Here is a 20,130-nt window from a genome sequence, read left to right on the forward strand (position 1 = left end):
ACTCCTGACCTATCCAGCCTCTTATACCTCAAACCCTACAGTCCCGGTAACATCCTCTTTGCACCCTTTCCAGTTCAATGTCATCTTCAAATTCATAACCTGTGGAGCACCTGTATGCTGGAAAACACGAACAACTATATAGACTTCGATAAACCTATGTCTTTCAACCCAGCCCTGAGCCAGGGATAAGGTTTTGACAGTTTCTGTGTTCCTTCTGTCCTTTTTATTTTGCATTTGGACAAACTTTGCACCTAGTAAGGAGGTTGCTGTGGTAACAGAAAGAACTAACGATTCTTTAGTTATGCATACCCTGCATGTGAAGGTAATTTTCACACTCTGTTCCAGGTACACTCCATCCTCTGAATAAAAAGCTGCCTCTGGTCCCCTTTTCCATCTAACCCCTCCCACCCCAGTCCACTGCAGAGTGCAAGAATCCTGCCCACCTGTATCAACAACACAAAACTTCCTTTCAGCTTTATTCTTGTCATAAATTCCCGCAAACTACATGGTTGCTGGTTGATAGTCCTGGAACTCCCAGAATAGTGGGAGCACCGAGAGCGTGTTCTAGAAGGCGGTTGTCATTCAGCAGGGCAGCTGGAGATGGGGAAGAGAAGTTAGCCGTGCCAGAGTTGCGCATGTCCGGACAATTAAAACAAAATGTTTTGATGGAAACTACAAATCTGTTGTGCCGAGTCCCTTCCAAGTGGTGAAGGGAAGATCTGAGACCATATTAAATAAGAAGAGGTGTGTAGGCCATTCATCTCCAGCTTGCTCCCCCATTCAGTAAGATCATTACTAATCCAACTTCCCTCAGCTCATTTCTTCACCCTCTTTCCATAACCCTTAATTCCCTTACTGATTAATAATTTACATCATCTGTGAATCTATTTAGTGATTCAACTTGCTGGGACAAACACTCGCAACCTTTTGAGCAAAGAAATTATTTGATATCTCAGTCTTAAATAGACTCCTCCTTATTCTGCTGTATCATCCCAGCAGCAATCTTGTCGAAAAATCTTGTGTTCCGATAACATCACTTTTTTCCTGTACTTTAGAGAGCATAGACCCAAAATGTTTGGTCCTTCTCCATAAGACAATCCAACTCCATGATCATCCTTAAATACTTTACCTTGCACTCTTAACCTATGACCTCTAATTCTAGTTTGTCAACCACGGTTGGAAAAAAGCCTGCTTGCATTAACCCTTTCTACAATAGACCTTTCATAATTTTGGATACCTCTATCAAATCTCCACACATTCTCCTACACTCCAGGGAATAAAGTCCTAACTTACTAAGCAGCTACCTGTAACTCAGTTCCACCATTATCCTTGTAAATTCTATCTGTACTCTTTCAATCTTACTGATATCTTTCCAGGAAGCAGGTGACTGGAACTGTGCACACAGTACTCCAGATACAGTGCCACCAGCATCTTGTACAACTTCAACATACATCCAAAACCAGGCCTGCTCTAAAGTGCAACACCTCACACTTGTATGCCATTTTTACAGCCCACTTTTTCAGCTTGTCCAGAAACCTTTGATAGCCTTCCTTACTGTCCACTATGCTCCCAATATTGGTGAATTCCACAAATTTACTGATTCAGTTACCATATTCTCATCCAGATTGTTGATGTACACTCAGTGGCCACTTTATTCGTTATACCTGTACACCTGCTCGTTAAGGCAAATACCTAACCAGCCAATCATGTGGCAGCAACTCAGTGCACAAAAGCATACGGACTTGGTCAGGAGGTTCAGTTGCTGTTCAGACTAAACATCAGAATGGAGAAGAAATGTGATCCAAGTGGCTTTGACCATGGAATGGCTGTTGGTGCCAACGGGGTAGTTTGAGTATCTCAGGAACAGCTGATCTGGGATTTCCACCCACGACAGTGAGTTTACAGAGAAACAAAAACCGTTCAGTGAATGGCAGTTTTGTGGGCGTATATGCCTTGCTGATTGGAGAGTTCATAGGAGAATGGCTGGACGGGTTCAAGCTGACAAGAAGTAGTTCAAATAACCTGCATGGTGTGCGGGAGAGCATCTCTGAACACACAACGTGTTGAGGGCTTGAAGCGGATGGGCTCCAGAAGCAGAAGACCATGAACATACACTCAGTGGCCACTTTATTGGGCTCAGGGGGTCAGAAGCCTCCAAGCAGAGAGGCAACCATCTACTACCACTCCGGTTTCTCTCACAAAGCCAACGTCAAATCCAGTTTACTACCTTGTCCTGAATGCCAATGACTGAACCTTCTCGACCAGCCTCCCATGCTGGACTTTGCCAAAGGCCTTGCTGGTGTCCATGTGAACAACATCCACTACCTTTCCTTCAGCAACTTTCCTGGTAATCTCAAAAAAAAAAGCTCTGCAAGGTCTGTTAGAAGTACTGTTGCAGTTAGACCATACCTGGAATCTGGTTGCCTCATTAGAAGCTTTAGAGAGAGCACAGAGGAGGTTTACCAGGATTCTGCCTGGATTAGAGATGGCGCCTTATGAGGAAAGGTTGAGTGAGCCAGGGCTTCTCTCTTTGGAGTGAAGGAGGCCCAGAGGTGAGTTATTAGAGGCGTATAAGATGATAAGGTCGGGTCCAGGCCCCAGAGCGTACCGAGGCAATTGAACCTGATGTTTGGTCATCGATTTAGGTGCTGGGCCAGATTAAAAAGTTTGGGCTGTTGGGGCCCCAAGTGAGGTACAGGCTGGTTCAGCGACATTTACTCTGCTCTGTGCTGAACTACAGGTCTCGAGCTCTCTTTGTGGGCTTCAGCCCAGAATGCAATTTGCTTGCGGTTATTGTTTGCACGATTTGTTTTCTTTCTCTGTACATCGGGTGCTGGGTTCTTTCGTGTTTCTGTGTTTTGTGGCTGCCTGTCAGGAGGTGAATCTCAAGGTTGTATAACATTCATACTTTGATAATAAACTTTTTGAACTTTGAAAAGACATAGGTAGAGTGGGCAGCCAGTGGGCTTTCTCCCAGGGTGACAACAACTAATATGAGAACTTTAAGGTGATTAGAGGAAAATTTGGGGGGGGGGGGGATGTCAGAGGTAGGTTTTTTGAGTTCCTCCGGCAGATTTCCAGTATCTGCAGTCCGTCGTGTCTCCATAACAACCAAATATATTATTTGTAAGAGGCTATTAAAAATGGCTGTTGGCAGAGGAAATATCGACTTGTCATGTTTCCATGGAGAGTAGTATTGGTAGAGTTTAGGAATGACCGTCCAGAGGGGCAAGATAATACATGAGTGAACACGCAGGGGGTATGGAACAAAATCTCAAAACCAGAACCATATAGAAATTGAAAAGAGTAGTAAAGGTGTGAGTAGTAAAGGTGTTTGTAGAGACAGGACAGGGATGATGCAATAAACAAATAATTGTGTCACTCTTCACAGTAAAGGGAGAGAATAGAGTTTAAGGGGATGATAAATGGCAGAGCAGACTTGATGGGCCGAATGGCCTCATCCTGCTCTTGTGTCTTATGGTCGTTTGCCATTATGGAAAAAGCAAAAGATTAACTGAAGGGTCTACAGTTAGCTGTCCTATGACGCCGACAATCTGCGCCCATAGGTTCTAGGAAGGAAAATGGAGATTGTGAACGCACTCACGGAGATCTTTCAAAAACTCACTGGACTGCAAAGCAGATGGAAAGGTAGTAAATATGATGACGCTGTTTGAGAAGGAGAACACAGGGAAGTGCGAGCAGGTAAACCCGAGGTTGGTTTTCGGAGATAACTCTGGCAGAGGATCATAGAGCAATAGAGCGGGCCCAGTGTGGGTTCATGGAGGGAAGATCATATTGGAAATGGTTTATTATTGTCACATATACTGAGATACGGTGAAAAACTTGTCTTGCATACTGTTCATACAGATCAAATCATTTCACGGTGCACTGAAGCAGAACAGGGATGGTACCCGATTGCCACCTGTTGGAAGACTCACAACCTATCTACGTAACGTGGTGGTCAGTAAACAATTGTCTAATGAACAATAGTGTAGGCCTAGGGAGATGGAGTCCGCCACGTACCTGTTCCTCTGATGGGCGAATTGCAATGGGTTGAGGTTGTCAGGGATACTGGAGTTAATGCATGCTATGAACAGCCTCTCGAAGCATTTCATGATGGTCAGAGACACCGGGCGTTGTCATTAAGGCACCTCATCTTTTCCTTTAGTATGGGGGACGAAAGTAGTCTTCCTAAAGCAGGTGGAAACCTCTGATTGAAGCAGGGAGAGGTCTGCCATAACCCATACAACACACTGGAGGAACTCAGCAGGTCGGGCAGCATCCATGAAAACGTGCAGTCAACGTTTCAGGCCTCAGGACGAAGGGTCTCGGCCCAAAATGATGACTGTTTGTTTCCACGGATGCTACCTGACCTGCTGAGTTTCTCCAACGTGTTGTACGTGTTGCTTTGACCCTAGTGTACTTTGTGTTTGCAAATAACCCACCAGCTGATACTTGCAGGAGCCAAGGACACCATCTGGGCCTGATGCTTTAGAACAGGAGTGGCCGACCTTTTACATTCCATGCATCAATTTGTTCATGCACGAGTTCAGATGCGAATTTTTTCATGCACGAGTTCTATGTTAACATTTTTACAAGAATTGAATGGGGGTACAAGAGTCGCATGGCACATCAAAACTCGTGCGTGAATATATTGACGCATGGAATGTAAAAGGTTGGCCACCCCTGCTTTAGGACATAGAACAGTACAGCCCCTTTGGCCCATGGTCTTTGAACCTCCTCTTAGATCTATTTAACCATTTCATCCGCATGCCTCTCAAATGTTCACCTCTGCCACCACCCCTCGCAGTGTGTTCCATGCACTCACCCCTGATATCACCATCTGACAACCAGTGGCGCACTGGGAAAAGGTGGGTTCACACGCCCCTACCCCCACCCCGGAAGGCCGTTCTTTCGCCTGCAATGCCTGCGCCAGAGGGATGCAATCTGTGAGCTGCGCTGTCCTCTTTGTGTTGATGCTGTTTTGGGTCTCGTTACAAAACCATGAAAATACAGCTGGGAGGAAGGCAGGCAGGCAGGGGCTGTGCTACCCGCGCCGGCCTGTAGGCGGCTCTGCGGCGGACCGGCAGCTCCCGCAGCCGGCAGGACGTTGACGGGTGGCTGGGCTGGGAGTGGGGAGCATGCAGCCCGGTCCGAGCCTGCAGGCGTGGGAGACATGGGACCGGCTGGTCCCGCGTAATGAAACCAGCCACGACAAGATGCTGACAAAGAACGGCCCTCGACTCTGTAACATCATAAGGTACGACTCATTTTTTGACTGGCTGGTGCATTTTAAATGATCAGTTGCTGAGCTGTGTGTGTGTTACCGGGTTTCTTTGTCCTTCCTGCAGTGTCACTGTGTAGTAAATCTGAGAGGCAAAAGCATTTCTTTAAAATTTTGAGCATCACATACAAAATGCTGGAGCACCTCAGCAAGTCAGGCAGTTTCTGTGGAGGCGTTTCAGGCCGAGTACTAAGTTCCTTCCCCACCCCACCCCACCCCACCCCACCCCAACCCCAGTTTTTGTGTGTATTGTTTAAGGTTTTCACTATTTGTAGAATCTCTTGTGTTTAAACTTTGTAGTTTTAATCTTGGGGCCCCAAGTATGGTCAGGATGCTGGACTTGAGTCTTGGGGTGTTGTGAAGCTCTTTTGGTTTCTGATGTGCAGAGAGGACAAGGGAAGGATCTGCTCCCAAGGAAAGCTTATCCCCAAAGTGAGGCAGTGATAGGCAGCAGGACCATCAGAGAGGGGTACAGACATGGCCAATGAGGAGACAGGGTACTGACGTAGCCACAGAGGAGACGGGGTAGGGAGCTGACCAATGAGGAGACGGGGTAGGGACCTGACCAATGAGGAGACGGGGTAGGGACCTGACCAATGAGGAGACGGGGTACTGACGTGGCCACTGAGGAGACAGGGTACGGACATGGCCAATGAGGAGACGGGGTACGGACATGGCCAATGAGGAGACGGGGTATGGACATGGCCAATGAGGAGACAGGGTACTGATGTGGCCACTGAGGAGATGGGGTAGGGAGCTGACCAATGAGGAGACAGGGTAGGGAGCTGACCAATGAGGAGACGGGGTAGGGACCTGACCAATGAGGAGACGGGGTAGGGAGCTGACCAATGAGGAGACGGGGTAGGGAGCTGACCAATGAGGAGATGGGGTAGGGAGCTGACCAATGAGGAGACGGGGTAGGGAGCTGACCAATGAGGAGACGGGGTAGGGAGCTGACCAATGAGGAGACGGGGTAGGGAGCTGACCAATGAGGAGATGGGGTAGGAGCTGACCAATGAGGAGATGGGGTAGGGAGCTGACCAATGAGGAGACGGGGTAGGGACCTGACCAATGAGGAGACGGGGTAGGGACCTGACCAATGAGGAGACAGGGTAGGGAGCTGACCAATGAGGAGACGGGGTAGGGAGCTGACCAATGAGGAGACGGGGTAGGGAGCTGACCAATGAACTGGAATCAGGTACACCCACTCATGTTCAGCAAGCAGAGAGCAGAATGGGCAACTCAAGCCCAAAGGTCCTGAAGCCCGAATGGGTCAGTGTTTCAGGTTTCAATCCCAAACATCAACAATTCTTTTCCCTCCTCAGATGCTGCTGGACTTGCTGAGTTCCTTCAGCAGGTTGTTTGATGCTCTAAATCATAGGTTTCCAACTTGGGGTCCATGGACAAGTTGGAAACCTCTGACTTACAGCATCAAACAACCCGCTGAAAGAACTCAGCAAGTCCAGATGTATGTGGATGTTTGTGAAGAAAAAGAATTTCAGGATGTATATTGTATATATTCCTCTGACACATTGACATTGAAATGTGTTTGTTTCCTGTGCTGCCTCATTTCACCAGTCCACGTGCAAGTCCAAGCGAGAAGTGTGGGAGGGGTATTCAAGATTGTTTAATGTCAATTCCTGCACACAGGTGTAAGAACAACAAAATAATTGTTACGCCAGGTCTTATGCAGCACAAAAAAAACACAAAAGATAAAGAACACAATAATAATAATACACACAATAAATATAAATACATATGATAGCTTAGATACGTAGATTAATTGTATGTCCATAAAGTGACAATAAGGTGACTGACATGAAATAATTAAGTAGTGATGGAGTTAGTGGGTGGAGGTGTTTATCAGTCTCAGTGTTTGGGGAAAGGAACTGTCTTTGAGTCTGGTGGCCCTGGTGTTGGTGCTACATAGCTTCCTCCCTGATGGAAGTGGGACAAACAGTCCATGAGCAGGGTGGATGTGATCCTTCATGATGTTACTCTCATTTCTATATATATGTCCTCAGTAGCAGCCAGGCTGGTGCAAGTGAGCAGAACTGGCCACGTTACCCTTCCCAGAGAAAGGGGAAATTACAGTGGTTTGAGCTTACAAGGAAGTATGTGGCTTTCAGACAAAGAGGCTTTGAGATGTAAGTCACCCACCATCCCCGATTCTCCCTCATTTTAGTTCTCCTGGATCTAGTCTGGGTTCCGCGGAGATTGCAGCTGCCTCCTCCTGACGCCTCCCTGCACTGTGCTCATGTTCTTGACCGGACTTTACAGCCGTGCAGTCCCAAAGCACAATGTGCGCAGTGTTCAAAATGGTGCCCAAGCTCCCAATTTATTCCCTCCACATCCCCCTCAACCCAACCCTGGACTGTGTGCCGTGCTGACCCACCAGCGAATAGCGAGCGTTACCAACCTGCCCGACTTTGTGGGCCTGGTCTGTTGACTGCATGCACAATGGGTCAAAAGGGGAGAAAGCGGTAACAGAAGAATGGAGAGCGAGGGAGGTTGAGAGAAGAAAGAATCCCTTAGTTATGAGGGACCAAGGACCAACCACCATTTCTCACCTTTAATCAGGTGGAGGGTGATGTAAAGGGATCTTTTGGAAAATGGTTCATTTGCACTTTTTTAAAGGCTTCTCTAAAACGGGTCATCGTGGAGTTTAATTATGCTGCTTGGAAAACAAGCCTGGACATTGCTGTCTGGTTTGCTAATCTTGCTGCACCAGCTAGATTCGAGTGGAAATTGTTGACCTTTTAAGCTCACGTGGTAACTTCCTCTCTCTCTGATTCTTGGGATCTTTGCGATTTCAGTCCTGTGCTGCCAGAGGTCGAAGCGGCTTGCCACCGTGGTTTGTGCCTGGGGGGCGTGGGGGTGTCTGTCCAGAGGTCAGGATCAGGAAGTAGAGCAGAAGGAGGTCCAGGTGATAAGGCAGGAGCCCTTGGTAAAGTACTGCCAGCCAGTGAAAAACAGAGGCAGTAGGGGGCTTCCAACTGTTACCTTCGTTGAGCTTCATCTCGTTCTGTATAGATTGAGGAACAAGGACATCCAAATCCATAAAATTCAGTTCCTCTGTACATCTACCCCCTCAGTCCTTACTCTCGTGTGTGGTACATGGAATTCATTATCCCTTTCAATTTTTATACAGTATGTCTTAATTTATCAGTCTAGCACAGGAATGTGCCCTTTAGAAACATAGGAAACCTACAGCACAATACAGGCCCTTCAGCCCACAAAGCTGTGCTGAACATGTCCTTACTTAGAAACTACCTCTGTTTACCCATAGCTCTCTATTTTTCTAAGCTATCCAGGATCTTTTAAAAGACCCTATCGTATCCGCCTCCACCACCATCACTGTCAGCCCATTCCACGCACTCACCACTCTCTACGTAAAAAACTTATCCCTGACATCTCCTCTGTACCTACTCCCCAGCACCTTAAACCTGTGCCCTCTCGTGCTAGCCATTTCAGCCCTGGGAAAAAGCCTCTGACTATCCACACGATCAATGCCTCTCATCATCTTATACACCTCTATCAGGTCACCTCTCATCCTCCGTCTGTCCAAGGAGAAAAAGCAGAGGTCACTCAACCTATTCTCATAAGGCATGCTCCCCAATCCAGGCAACATCTTTGTAAATCTCCTCTGCACCCTTCCTATGGCTTCCACATCCTTCCTGTAGTGAGGCGACCAGAACTGAGCACAGTACTCCCAACTGGGGTCTGACCAACATTACCTCTCTGTTCCTAAACTCAGTCCCACGATTGATGAACACCAATGCACCATATGCCTTCTTAACCACAAAGTCAATCCATCACCCAGAGTTTGGCCCATCATGTCTGTACTACCCATGATGCCAATCCAACTAATCCCATCTAATGCCAATCCAACTAATCCCATCTAATTGATTTTATGATTTCTATCCAAATTCGTGACCTGCTTGTAACCTTGCCCAGCCCATCAGCCCTCTATGATCTTCGATCAACTCCCCTGTAGTAATTGTTCTTTTATTGGTCTCCAGGGACCTGGATTCCAGTTCCTGGAATTCCTTCCCTGACCTCTGACCCTTTTTAAGATGCGGGATAAGGCCCATGTGCAGGCAGAACAGATTAGTCTAGATTGGCTTCATGGCTGGTGGCTTGGTCATTGTGGGCTGGATGACCCGTTGCTGTACCATGTTCAAAGCTCTTCTCCTATCAGGCTTGTGCTCATCTTCCCCATACAGAGGGTTAGTCACAAAGCTGAGACAGAGAAAGATCTTTGATCTCCTAGGAGGGTGGGAAGAGGTCATAGAACAGAAACAGGCCCTTCGGCCCACTGAGTCTATACTGGCCATGGCAGACAAGGGAACTCAAGGGCAGCATAGAAACAAAAGCAAGGGCATATGGTATAGCAAAAATTAGTGAGAAGTTAGAGGGCTGGGGAGCTTTTAAAAACTAACAGAAGGCAACTGAAAAAGCAATAAGGAGATAACATTAGAGCTAAGAAAGTAAGCTAGCCAATAAAATAAAAGAGAATATCAAAAACCAAACGATTTTTCAAAGAAAAAGGGTAAAAGAGGTAAGACTGGACACTGGACCGCTGGAAAATGATAATGGAGATGGAATTAGAGGGAACAAAGAAATACTGAGTAAGTATTTTGCTTCAGTGTTCACTGAGGAAGACACCAGCAGCATGCCAGAAGTTCAAGAGCGTCAGGGGGTAGAAGTGAGTGTAGTTGCTATTACTCGGGAAAAGGCGTTTGGGAAGCTGAAAGGTCTGATGGTAGATAAGTCACCTGGATGACACCCCAGGAGTGGGAATAAAGGGAGCCTTTTCTAGTTGGCTAGTGGTGTTCCACAGGGGTTGGTGTTGGGACCGTTCTCTTCGCATTATATGCTAGTGATTTAGATGATGGAATAGATAGCTTGGTGGCTAAGTTTGCAGACAGTACAAAGACAGGTAGTGCAGAGACTGCAAGAGGACTTGGGACAGATTAGGAGCATGGGCAAAGAAGTAGCAGATAGAATACAATGTCAGGAAGAGAATTGTCTCACACTTTGGTAGAAGGATTAAGCTGGAGGCTATTTACTAAATGAGGAGTGAAGTCAGAAATTGGAGGAGTAAAATCCTAGTGCAGGATTTCCTGAAGTTAACTTGCAGGTTGAGTCGGTGGTAAGGCAAATGCAATGTCATTTCAAGATGACTAGAATATAAAATCAAGGATGTAATGCTGAGACCTTATAAGACATTGGTCAGACCGCGTTTCAAATTTCAAAGTAATATTTATTATCAGAGTATGTACACATCACTACATACAGCCCTAAGATTCTTTTTTCCTGTAGGCATACTTAGCAAATCTTACAGAACAGTAGCCGTAAACAGGATCAATAGACAACACACTGTGCAAATGCAAATATAAATAAATAGCAATAAATAACAGGAGCATAAAATAACAAAATGGAAAGGATTCTGAAAGTGAAACCATCGGCTGTGGGAACACCAGAAATAGAATGAGTGTAGTTGTCCCCTTTTGTTCAAGAGCCTGATGGTTGAGAGATGGTAACTGTTCTTGAACCTGGTGGTGCGAGTCCTGAGGTTCTTGTACCTTCTACCTGATGGCAGCAGCGAGAAAAGAGCACGGCCTGGGTGGTGATCATCTTTGATGATGGATGCTGCTTTTCTACAGCACTGCTTCATGCAGATGTGCTCAATGGTTGGGAGAATTTACCCTTGATGTACTGGGCCGAATCCACTACCTTTTGTGGGATTTTCCACTCAAAGGCATTGGTGTTCCCGTACCAGGCTGTGACACAGCCAGTCAGCATCCTTTCCACCACACATCTACAGGAGTTTGTCAAGGTTTTTGATGACATGCCGAATCTCCGCAGACTCCTAAGCAAGTAGAGGCTCTGTTAAGCTTTCTTTGCAATTACATTTATCTGATGGGTCCAGGATAGGTCCTCTGAGATAGTGACACCCAGGAATTTAAAGTTACTGGCTCTCTCCACCTCTCATCCTCCAATGAGTACTGACGGGTTTCCTCTCCTGAAGTCTACAATCATTCCCTTGGTCTTATTGACATTGAGTGAGGGGGTGTTGTTCTGACACCACTCAGCTAAGTCTTCAATCTCCCTCCTGTATGCTGATTCATCACCACCTTTGATACAGCCCACAACAGTGGTGTCGTCAGCAAACTTGTATATGGTGTCAGAGCTGTACTTAGCCACGCAGTCACAGGTGTAAAGCGAGTAGAGCAGGAGCTAAGCACACAGCCCTGAGGTGCTCCTGAGCTGACGGAGATTTCTCCACAATGTTGTTGCCAATTCAAACTGACTGGGGTCTACAAGTGAGGATCCAACTGCACGAGGGGGTCAAGGCCCAGGTCTTGGAGTCCACTGATTAGTTTTGAGGGGATGATGGCGTTAAATGCCAAGTGTAATCAATAAAGAGCATCTTTGCTGTCCAGGTGTTCCAGGGTTGTGTGAAGAGCCAATGAGATAGCATCTGTTTTAGACCAGTTGCTTCAGTAGGTGAATTGGAGCGCATCTAAGTCACCATTCATTCAGGAGCGGATGTGCTTCAACACCAGCCTCTCGAAACACTGTGGATGTTAGTGTCACGGGGGAATAGTCAGCCTGAAATGTCGACTCTTTATTCCCCTCCATAGATGCTGCCTGACCAGATGAGTTCCTCCAGCACATTGTGTGTATTGCTCTAGATTTCCAGCGTCTCTTGTGTCTGCAGATCTTCTTGTGTTTTGTCTTTCTGCTTTCTGTAGGATGGATTTCTGGACTTGGGGCTCTGAGCAGCAGCTGGACTGGGTGTCCATGAATACTCTGCCTATTTTTGTCCCTGTCCTTACTCCCTCAGTGGTTCAGTTTACACTTCCATAATTAGGACTTTTGACTCGGCCTCAAGTTAGGTTCATCCTCCGGTCTGATTTAGCGCTGAGGTGTTTAGAGACAAAAAAGACACAGCGCTAATGTCAACGATTCCTCTCTGATTGAAGATGAAAGACTAGCTCTATTTGTCACACGTACATCGAAGCACCAAAACGTAATGTGAGATGTGTTTGCATCAACGGCCAACATAGTCCCGAGGGTAGGCTGGGGGGCAGCCCGCAAATGTCGCCGTGCTTCCAGTGCTCGCGTCTTGGTATCGGTAAGACGTGAATCTTTGGAAGGTGGGAGGAGAGCCACGCGTTCACGGGCAGAACATACAAGCTCCATACAGGAGTTGAGCTCTGATCTTACAGTGGGCACTGTAAAGTTACCCAAACGTGAGGAAAAAGAGAGATTCCTGATCGAGCGACGGAGGGTTATTTAGCTCGTCCTGCCTGTACATCGCCTCACTCTCTGGAAAGGCCAAGCATTTCCAGTAGTACCACGCTCCCACTCATCTCCGCCCCCCTCAGTGTGCCACGGTAGTGTAGCGGTTAGAGCAACACTATTACAGCTCGGGATGTCGGAGTTCAGAGTTCAATCCCAGCGTCCTCTGTAAAGAAATTGTATGTCCTACCCATGGAATGCTCCGGTTTCCTCCCACAATCCAAAACCATACTGATTAGTAGGTTAATTGGTCATTGTAAATTGACCTGTGATTAAGCTAGGATTAAATCGGGGGTTGCTGGCTGTGTGGCCGGAAGGTCCTGTTGTATTTTGTGAATAACAAAAGCTGCAGCCCTTCCATTAGAAACAAGCCAAAAGCAGTCGCCTCACACTGACGTCAGTATGTCAGGCACCATCTCTCAAAGTGAACACAACAACTCAATGGCAGTGTTTGTGAATTGTGTAGAACAGTTTCTATTGTGAACATTGTGCGTCTTCTGCCACCTGTTATATTACCCTACAGGCTGGAAGGACCTGCCTCTCTCTGTATCTCTAAATAATAATCCAATTTCTGTTGTTCCACTATTTATCCAATTCCTTTGACGTTTGTAAACTTGCTTTCACCACTCTTTTAGGCAGCAAATTTTGCATCAAAACTACTGTCTGTAGACAAGAAGACTGCCTTATCTTGCCTGTGGTAGAAGAGAGGAGAAGAATAGCCCTTAACTCGGCTGTGGAGTTATCGGGGCACTGTCATGACGGTGTTTCTGTAGTAAGCTTTTCTTGTTTTTACGAGGCCGAGTTGCTAGCTCGATGCTTAATCCGACTTGGATTCGAACTCGGGAGCTTTCGCTCCGGAGTCCGGCGCTGATATTATTGCACCACCAAGCGGGCCTGTGGTGTTTCACCTCATTACAAAGTGCTTCATTGTCCTCTGGAATTTGAGAGTGCAGGGATTGTTGTGCAATGATCACCAAAAGGTGGACATGACACAGCTACAACAGGACTAGTGTTTGGGATATCGATGTATCCTGGCTTGTCGGGTGCAGAATCCGGTACTTAAGGGGGTCAAGGACCGTTAATGGAAATCCTAGGCTATTATCAGCTCCTAGGTGCTCTTCTGAATTTTAACCTGGTTAAAATTAGTTTCTTGTACATTTTGTTGTCATTTGTAACTTGTGTAACAGTGTAAAATGGCTTGCCCTCTTTTGACATAAAAAGTCTCCTACAGTTGAATCTTTAGACCAGAACCCTTAATATATTTTGGTAGATCCAGTAAATATTAACAAGTTTTGGATAACATCTCTCCCAGAGCCAATAATAATAGGAAAAAAAAACACTTGGAGAAACTCTGTAGGCGAAACACCATTTGTGTAGGATACTCTTGTTTTTCCCACGTTTGTGCGTGTTGTTGAGCTGCGGAGGGTGTAGGTTGAGACTAAGTGGGAAGAGAAAAGATTCAAGATACACAGCACATTTATTATCTAAGTATGTATGCAGTTTTCAACCCTAAAATTCATCTTCCACACACAGAGTCACGAAACAATGAAGAACTAGGGAACCAAACTGTTCAAAGAAAAATATCAAACGCAAACTAGTTTCTCCAGCATTTTGTGTGTGTGCCTATGAACTGTACATTGCACAGGGCAGTGAGTGAGGTGCAAGACTGCCCAGATTTTATTAATTCATGCTGGGCCACAAATTTTTTCAGAAGTGTTGCTGCTTCAGAATTTTTTTTTGTTTATGATAAACTGTTTGGAGCTGAACACAAATGTAATTTCAGACTACTTGTATCACATAGGAATTTGAAGAAAAAAGAAATTAACTTTTATTGAGTATAATGTGTTTATTTGCATAATGGTGCTGATGCTTTGCAATAGTTCAACTCAGCTAAGAATGTTTTGTTGATGATTTTCATTTGTATTCGGTGTCTGAGGCTTCTCGTTTAAGTGTCCAACAATCTCTGCTTTAAGTATACGTAAAGACTTGACCTCCACAGCTGCTTGTGGCAACGAATTCCACAGATTCACCACTCTTGGGCTAAAGAAATTCCCCCTCATTACTGTTCTAAAAAGATGCCCCTCTATTCTGAGGCTGTGACCTCCGGTCTTAGACTCTTCCACAAAAGGAAACATCCTCTCCATGTCCGCTCTGTCAGTTGAAACCATTCGATAGATGTCAATGAGGTCACTCCTCATTCTTCTGAATTCTAGTGAATACAGGTTGAGAACCATCAAACGCCCTTCATGTGACAGGCCATTCAATCCTGGTATCATTTTCGTGATCCTCCTTTGAACTCTGTCCAGTTTCAGCACATCCTTTCTAAGATAAGGGGCCCAAAACTGTTCACAATAGTCCAACTGAGGCCACACCTGTACTTTATAAAATCTCAACTTCACATCTTTGCTTTTATATTCTAATCCTCTTCAAAATGAATGCTAACATTGCATTTGCCTTCCTCACCACTGACTCAACCTGCAAATTAACCTTTAGGGAATCTTGCACAAGGACTTCCAAGGCCCTTTGTACCCCAGTTTTGTATTTCACTCTATTTAGAAAATAAACAACCATTCATTTCTTCTGCCAAAGTGCATGACCATACACTTCCTGACAATCTGCCACTTCATTGCCATTCTCCTAATCTGTCTAGGTCCTTTTGTAACCTCTCTTCTTCCTTGAAACTACCTGCCCCTCCACCTATCTTTGTGTCCTCTGCAGACTTTGCAACAAATCCATCAGTTCTGTCATTCAAATCATTGAAATAGAATGTAAAAAAGAAGCAGTCCCAACACAGACCCCTGTGGAACACCACTAGTCACCAGCAGCCAAGCAGAAAAGGCTCCCTTTATTCCCACTCTTTGCCTCCTGCCAATCAGCCACTGCGTTATCTGTGGTAGAATCTTTCCTGTAACACCATAGGCTTGTAACTTGTTAAGCAGCTTCATGTGTGGCACCTTGTCAAAGGCCTTCTGAAAGTCCAAGTACACAACATTAACTAATTCTCCTTTGTCTACCCTGCTTGTTATTTCTTCAAAGAATTCCAATGGATTAGCTTTTCCCTTGAGGAAACCATGCCAACCATGGCCTATTTTATCATATGCCTCCAAATACCCCAAAACCACATCCTTAACAATCATCTCCAACATCTTCCCATCAGCCTGAGGTCATTCTAACTAGCCTATAAATTCCTTTCTTCTGCCTCTGTCCCTTCTTGAAGAGTGGAGTGACATTTGCAATTTTCCAGTCTTCTGAAACTGTTCCAAAATCTAGTGATTCTTGAAAGATCATTACTAATGCCTCCACAATCTTTTCAGCCATCTCATCCAGAACCCTGGATTGTACACCATCTGGTCCAGGTGACATATCTACTTTCAGACCTTTCAGTTTCCCAAGAACCTTCTGTCTAGTAATAACTTAACACACTTTATAACCCCGACACCTGGAACTTTCACCATACTGCTAGTGTCTTCCACAGGGAAGACTGATATGAAATACTTAGTCAGTTCATCTGCCATTTCCTTATTCCCTATTACTACCACTCCAGCATCATTTTCCAGTGGTCCGATAGCCACTCTCACCTCTCTTTTACACTATATGTATCTGAAGAAAGTTTTGCTATCCTCTTCAATATTATTGGCTAGATTACTTCTAGATTGGCTAGATTTCTTCTGTTGGTATTGAAAAGCTTCCCAATCCTTTAACTTCCAACTAATTTTTGCTCTATTTTATGCACTCTTGATGGCTTTTATGTTGGTTTTGACTTCTCTTGTTAGCCACGGTTGTGTCATCTTGCCTTTAGAATGCTTCTTCCTCTTTGTGATGTATATATCCTGTGCCTTCCAAATTGCTTCCAGCCATTGCTGCTTTGCCGTCATCCCTGCCAGTGTTCTTTTCCAATCAATTCTGGCCAACTCCTCTCTCATAATTCCCCTTACTCCACTGTAATACTGATACATCTGACTTTAGCTTCTCTTTCTCAAATTTCAAGTAGAATCTGATCACATTATGATCACTTCCCCCTAAGGGTTCTTTTACCTTAAGCTCTCTGATCAATTCGGTTTCATTGCACAGCACCCAATCCAGAATAGCCAATCCCCTGGAAAACCACCTCATAGGCATTTGAGAAACTCTCCTGTTGGGATCCAGCATCACCCTGACTTTCCCAGTCTAGCTACATATTGAAGTCCCGCATTACTGTTGTAACATTCTTTTGGCATGCATTTTTTGTCTCCTGGTGTAATCTGTAGACCACATCATTGCTATTGCTCGGGGGTCTGTATACAACTCCAATCAGTGTCTTTTTTTAAAAAAGCACTTTCCCCCCTCCCTTTACAATCAGGTAGCAGTGATTTGACCCAGCTTCAAACTAGAAGTCGAATGCTCTCCTCTCCTCTTTCTTTCCTGTCCTGATGAAGGGTCTTGGCCCACTAAAAGTTTGGTGAGGGTCAGTGGGGACACATCGAATTTCTTCAGCCGCCGGTGGAAGTTGGTGAGTTTTCTTTGCCACATTGTCTATGTGGTTGGACCTGGACAGGATTTTGGTGATGTTTGCTCCTTGGAACTTTATGTTCTGGACTGTCTCAACCCACGTACCACTGATGTAAACAGGGATGTGCTCACCACCCCATTCCTGGAGTAAGTATCAGCTCCTGTGTTGACAAGAAGTTCAGGACGAGTGAATTTCTGTATTTCACTGATCTCTCCCTCTGACCTCTGCTGACTGCTTTCCAATTTATTCTCCAGATGCTGTGACTTTGGACCAGCCACTCGATGATTGACACCTGCCTGTCGACTCTCCTGAGGCCTGATTGGCTGTCGAGGTGCCACGGACCCAGCTGCCCGAGGGTTTCCCGGCGTTGGATCTGGCGGTGATGTGATCCAGCTGGTTCTTTGGAAGTCAAGGGCGAGGCGTAACTCTTGTGGTTAGAGCTGCTTTATTAGGTGCTCGTGACAAAGGAATAACAGTAACCAACTCCATTCTCATGAAGAAAGAAAGATTAGGAAGAGAACAGCAGGAAAAGAGAAAGACAAAAAAAGCAAAGAAGTCATGGCAGGGTGGCATAGTGGTTAGAACACCGGTTTACAGTACAGGCGACCCGGGTTCAATTCCCACTGCTGCCTGTACTCCCAGGCTCCTGTTTCCTCTCACAGACCAAAGATTTACCTGTTAATTGGTCATTGTAAAATATCACGGTTGTGTTATACTAAAAACTCGATGAAACGAGGCAGAGAAGAGACTGCCAATGAGACAGGTTCAATGCTGAGACACAGGCTGCAGAGAAACCTTGCAAAACTCCAGAACTAGCCACACTGAATATTCTATTACCGACAACCAGGTGATTACATAAATACAGAAGCAAACATAAAGACCATTGAACTACAACTTGGAAACTAAGCCAACACCTTACACCTGCCATGGCGCGGATGCCCATGGCTTTGGGTGGCAGTGCCGTCAGTGCCAAGACCATGTCCTGCAGCCTGGATGCCCCCGCCAACGCCATCAGCGTCTGCCGTGACGGTGCCCAGGTGGCGGTTGCCGGCCGCAACATCTTCAAGATCTACAGCATCGAGGAGGAGCAGTTCACGGAGAAGGCGAACCTGCGGGTGGGACGCAAGCCCTCGCTCAACTTCAGCTGCGCCGACGTGGCCTGGCACCAGATGGACGAGAACCTGCTGGCCACGGCGGCCACCAACGGCGCCGTGGTGACCTGGAACCTGGGCAGGCCGAGCCGCAACAAGCAGGACCAGCTCTTCATGGAGCACAAGCGCACCGTCAACAAGGTCTGCTTCCACCCGCTGGAGCTGAACATCCTGCTGAGCGGCTCCCAGGATGGCTCCATGAAGTGCTTCGACCTGCGGAGGAAGGAGTCCATCTGCACCTTCTCAGGTACCGGCTGAAGCGTTGGGAATGAGGAACCCACCCCTCTCTGCCTGGAAATCCTCCCTCCCGAACGGAGCAGAGACACAAGAGGCTCTGGGTCTAGGTCCAAAGCATCGACTGTTTGCAGACCTCCTCCACAGGTGCTGCCTGACCTGTTGAGCTCCTCCAGCATCTTGTGTGTGTTGCTCAGTGCAGCAGCCGACTCTCGGCTCCAGAGACACAAGTTCAATTCTGGCGCCGGGCGCTGTCTGTGTGGAGTTTTGCACGTTCTCCCTGTGGGTTTCCTATGAATGCTCTGTTAGTTTGGGGACTGATCTCATGAGCTGCAAGGTAACATTACAGCTGTATGAAACTAGTTAGACCTCACTTGGAGTATTGTGTTCAGTTCTGGTTCCCTCTTTATAGGAAACTTTAGGGAGGGTGCAGAGGAGATTTACCAGAGGTTTCCTGGATAAGAGAACATGTCTTGTGTGGAAAGGTTGAAGCAAAGGAGGGTGAGAGAAGACTTGATAGAGGTGTAGAATGTTGTAAGAGGTATAGACGGAATGAACAGCTCTGCCTTTCTTCCAGGGCGGCAGAGCCTAGTACGAGAGGACGTGCTTTTACGGTGAGTGGAAGCAAGTACAGGGGAGATGTCAGAGTTAAGTTTTTTCACACAGAGGGTGAAGAGTGCCTGAATACACTGCCAGGGCTGGTGGGAGAAGAAGGTACCTTAGGGGCACTAAAGATACTCAGGCAGGCATGTGGAAAATGGAGGCTTCGTGGCTTAGATCCATTGTGGAGTAGGTTAAAAGATCACAACATTGTGGGCTGAAGGGCCTCTACTTTGCTGTACTGTTCTATGTTACAGTCATTTCTATGTCTTCCATTGCAAAACCATGACAAATGTCAGTGATAACAACCCAGTTCAGATTCTACGAAGCAGTGGGCCTTTGCTTTGCCTTTCCAAATCAGATTTAATATCATTGGCAAATGTCGTGAACTTGTTAGCTTTATGGCAGCAGTACACTGAAATACATGATAAATACAGAGAAAGAAAAATGAGTTACATTAAGTATATATACGTCTATTAAAAAGTCAGGCTAAAAGAAGTGTAAAAGAACAGAAATAATAAAAGTAGTGAGGTAGTGTTCATGGGGTCAATGTCCATTTAGAAATCGGACGGCAGAAGGGAAGAAACTGTTCCTGAATTACTGTACTTAAGGTTCCTGTGCTTTTTTCCTGATGGTAACAATGAGAAGAGAGAATGTCCTGGGTGGCGGGGGTCCTTAATGATGTATGCCCCCTTCCTAAGGCTTCTTGAAGATGTCTCGGATAACACAGGATAACCTGTGGTGGGGTTGACTAAGTTTACAAATTTCTGCAACTTATTTTAATCTAATGCAGTAGACCCCACCCCCCCCCCCCCCCCGCATAGCAGACGGTGACACAGCCAGTCAGAATGCTCTCCATGGTACATTTGTATAAGTTCTTGAGTGTTTTAGTTGACAAACCAAATCTCCTCCAACTCCTGATGAAATATAGCTGCTGTCTTGCCTTTATAGCTGCATCAATCTGTTGGGACCAGGTTAGGTCCTCAGAGATATTGACACCCAGGAACTTGAAGCTGCTCCCTCTCTCCACTTCTGATCCCTCTATAGGGATTGGTTTGTGC

General features: G+C 46.1%; 2 protein-coding genes across 3 annotated transcripts in view; one reads left to right on the forward strand and one right to left on the reverse strand.

Annotated features, from left to right (window-relative positions):
• LOC132383020 (general transcription factor II-I repeat domain-containing protein 2A-like) overlaps positions 1-20,130 on the reverse strand; it is a 266,610-nt gene that overhangs the window by 239,360 nt on the left and 7,120 nt on the right. The window lies entirely within an intron of this gene.
• The window catches only part of LOC132383018 (GATOR complex protein WDR24-like), a 48,635-nt gene continuing 33,263 nt past the window's right edge, over positions 4,759-20,130 (forward strand). The window contains exons 1-2 of one of the 2 annotated variants that reach the window (XM_059953717.1): positions 4,759-5,260; positions 17,339-18,482. In XM_059953717.1, coding sequence (XP_059809700.1) covers positions 18,011-18,482 — 472 coding nt within the window. In that variant the 5' untranslated portion in view covers positions 4,759-5,260; positions 17,339-18,010. The remainder of the gene's footprint in view (positions 5,261-17,338; positions 18,483-20,130) is intronic. The other variant, XM_059953718.1, reaches the window with a different exon arrangement.

This window comes from Hypanus sabinus, chromosome 29, assembly GCF_030144855.1.
Source record: "Hypanus sabinus isolate sHypSab1 chromosome 29, sHypSab1.hap1, whole genome shotgun sequence".
NCBI classification, from domain to species: Eukaryota; Metazoa; Chordata; class Chondrichthyes; order Myliobatiformes; family Dasyatidae; genus Hypanus; species Hypanus sabinus.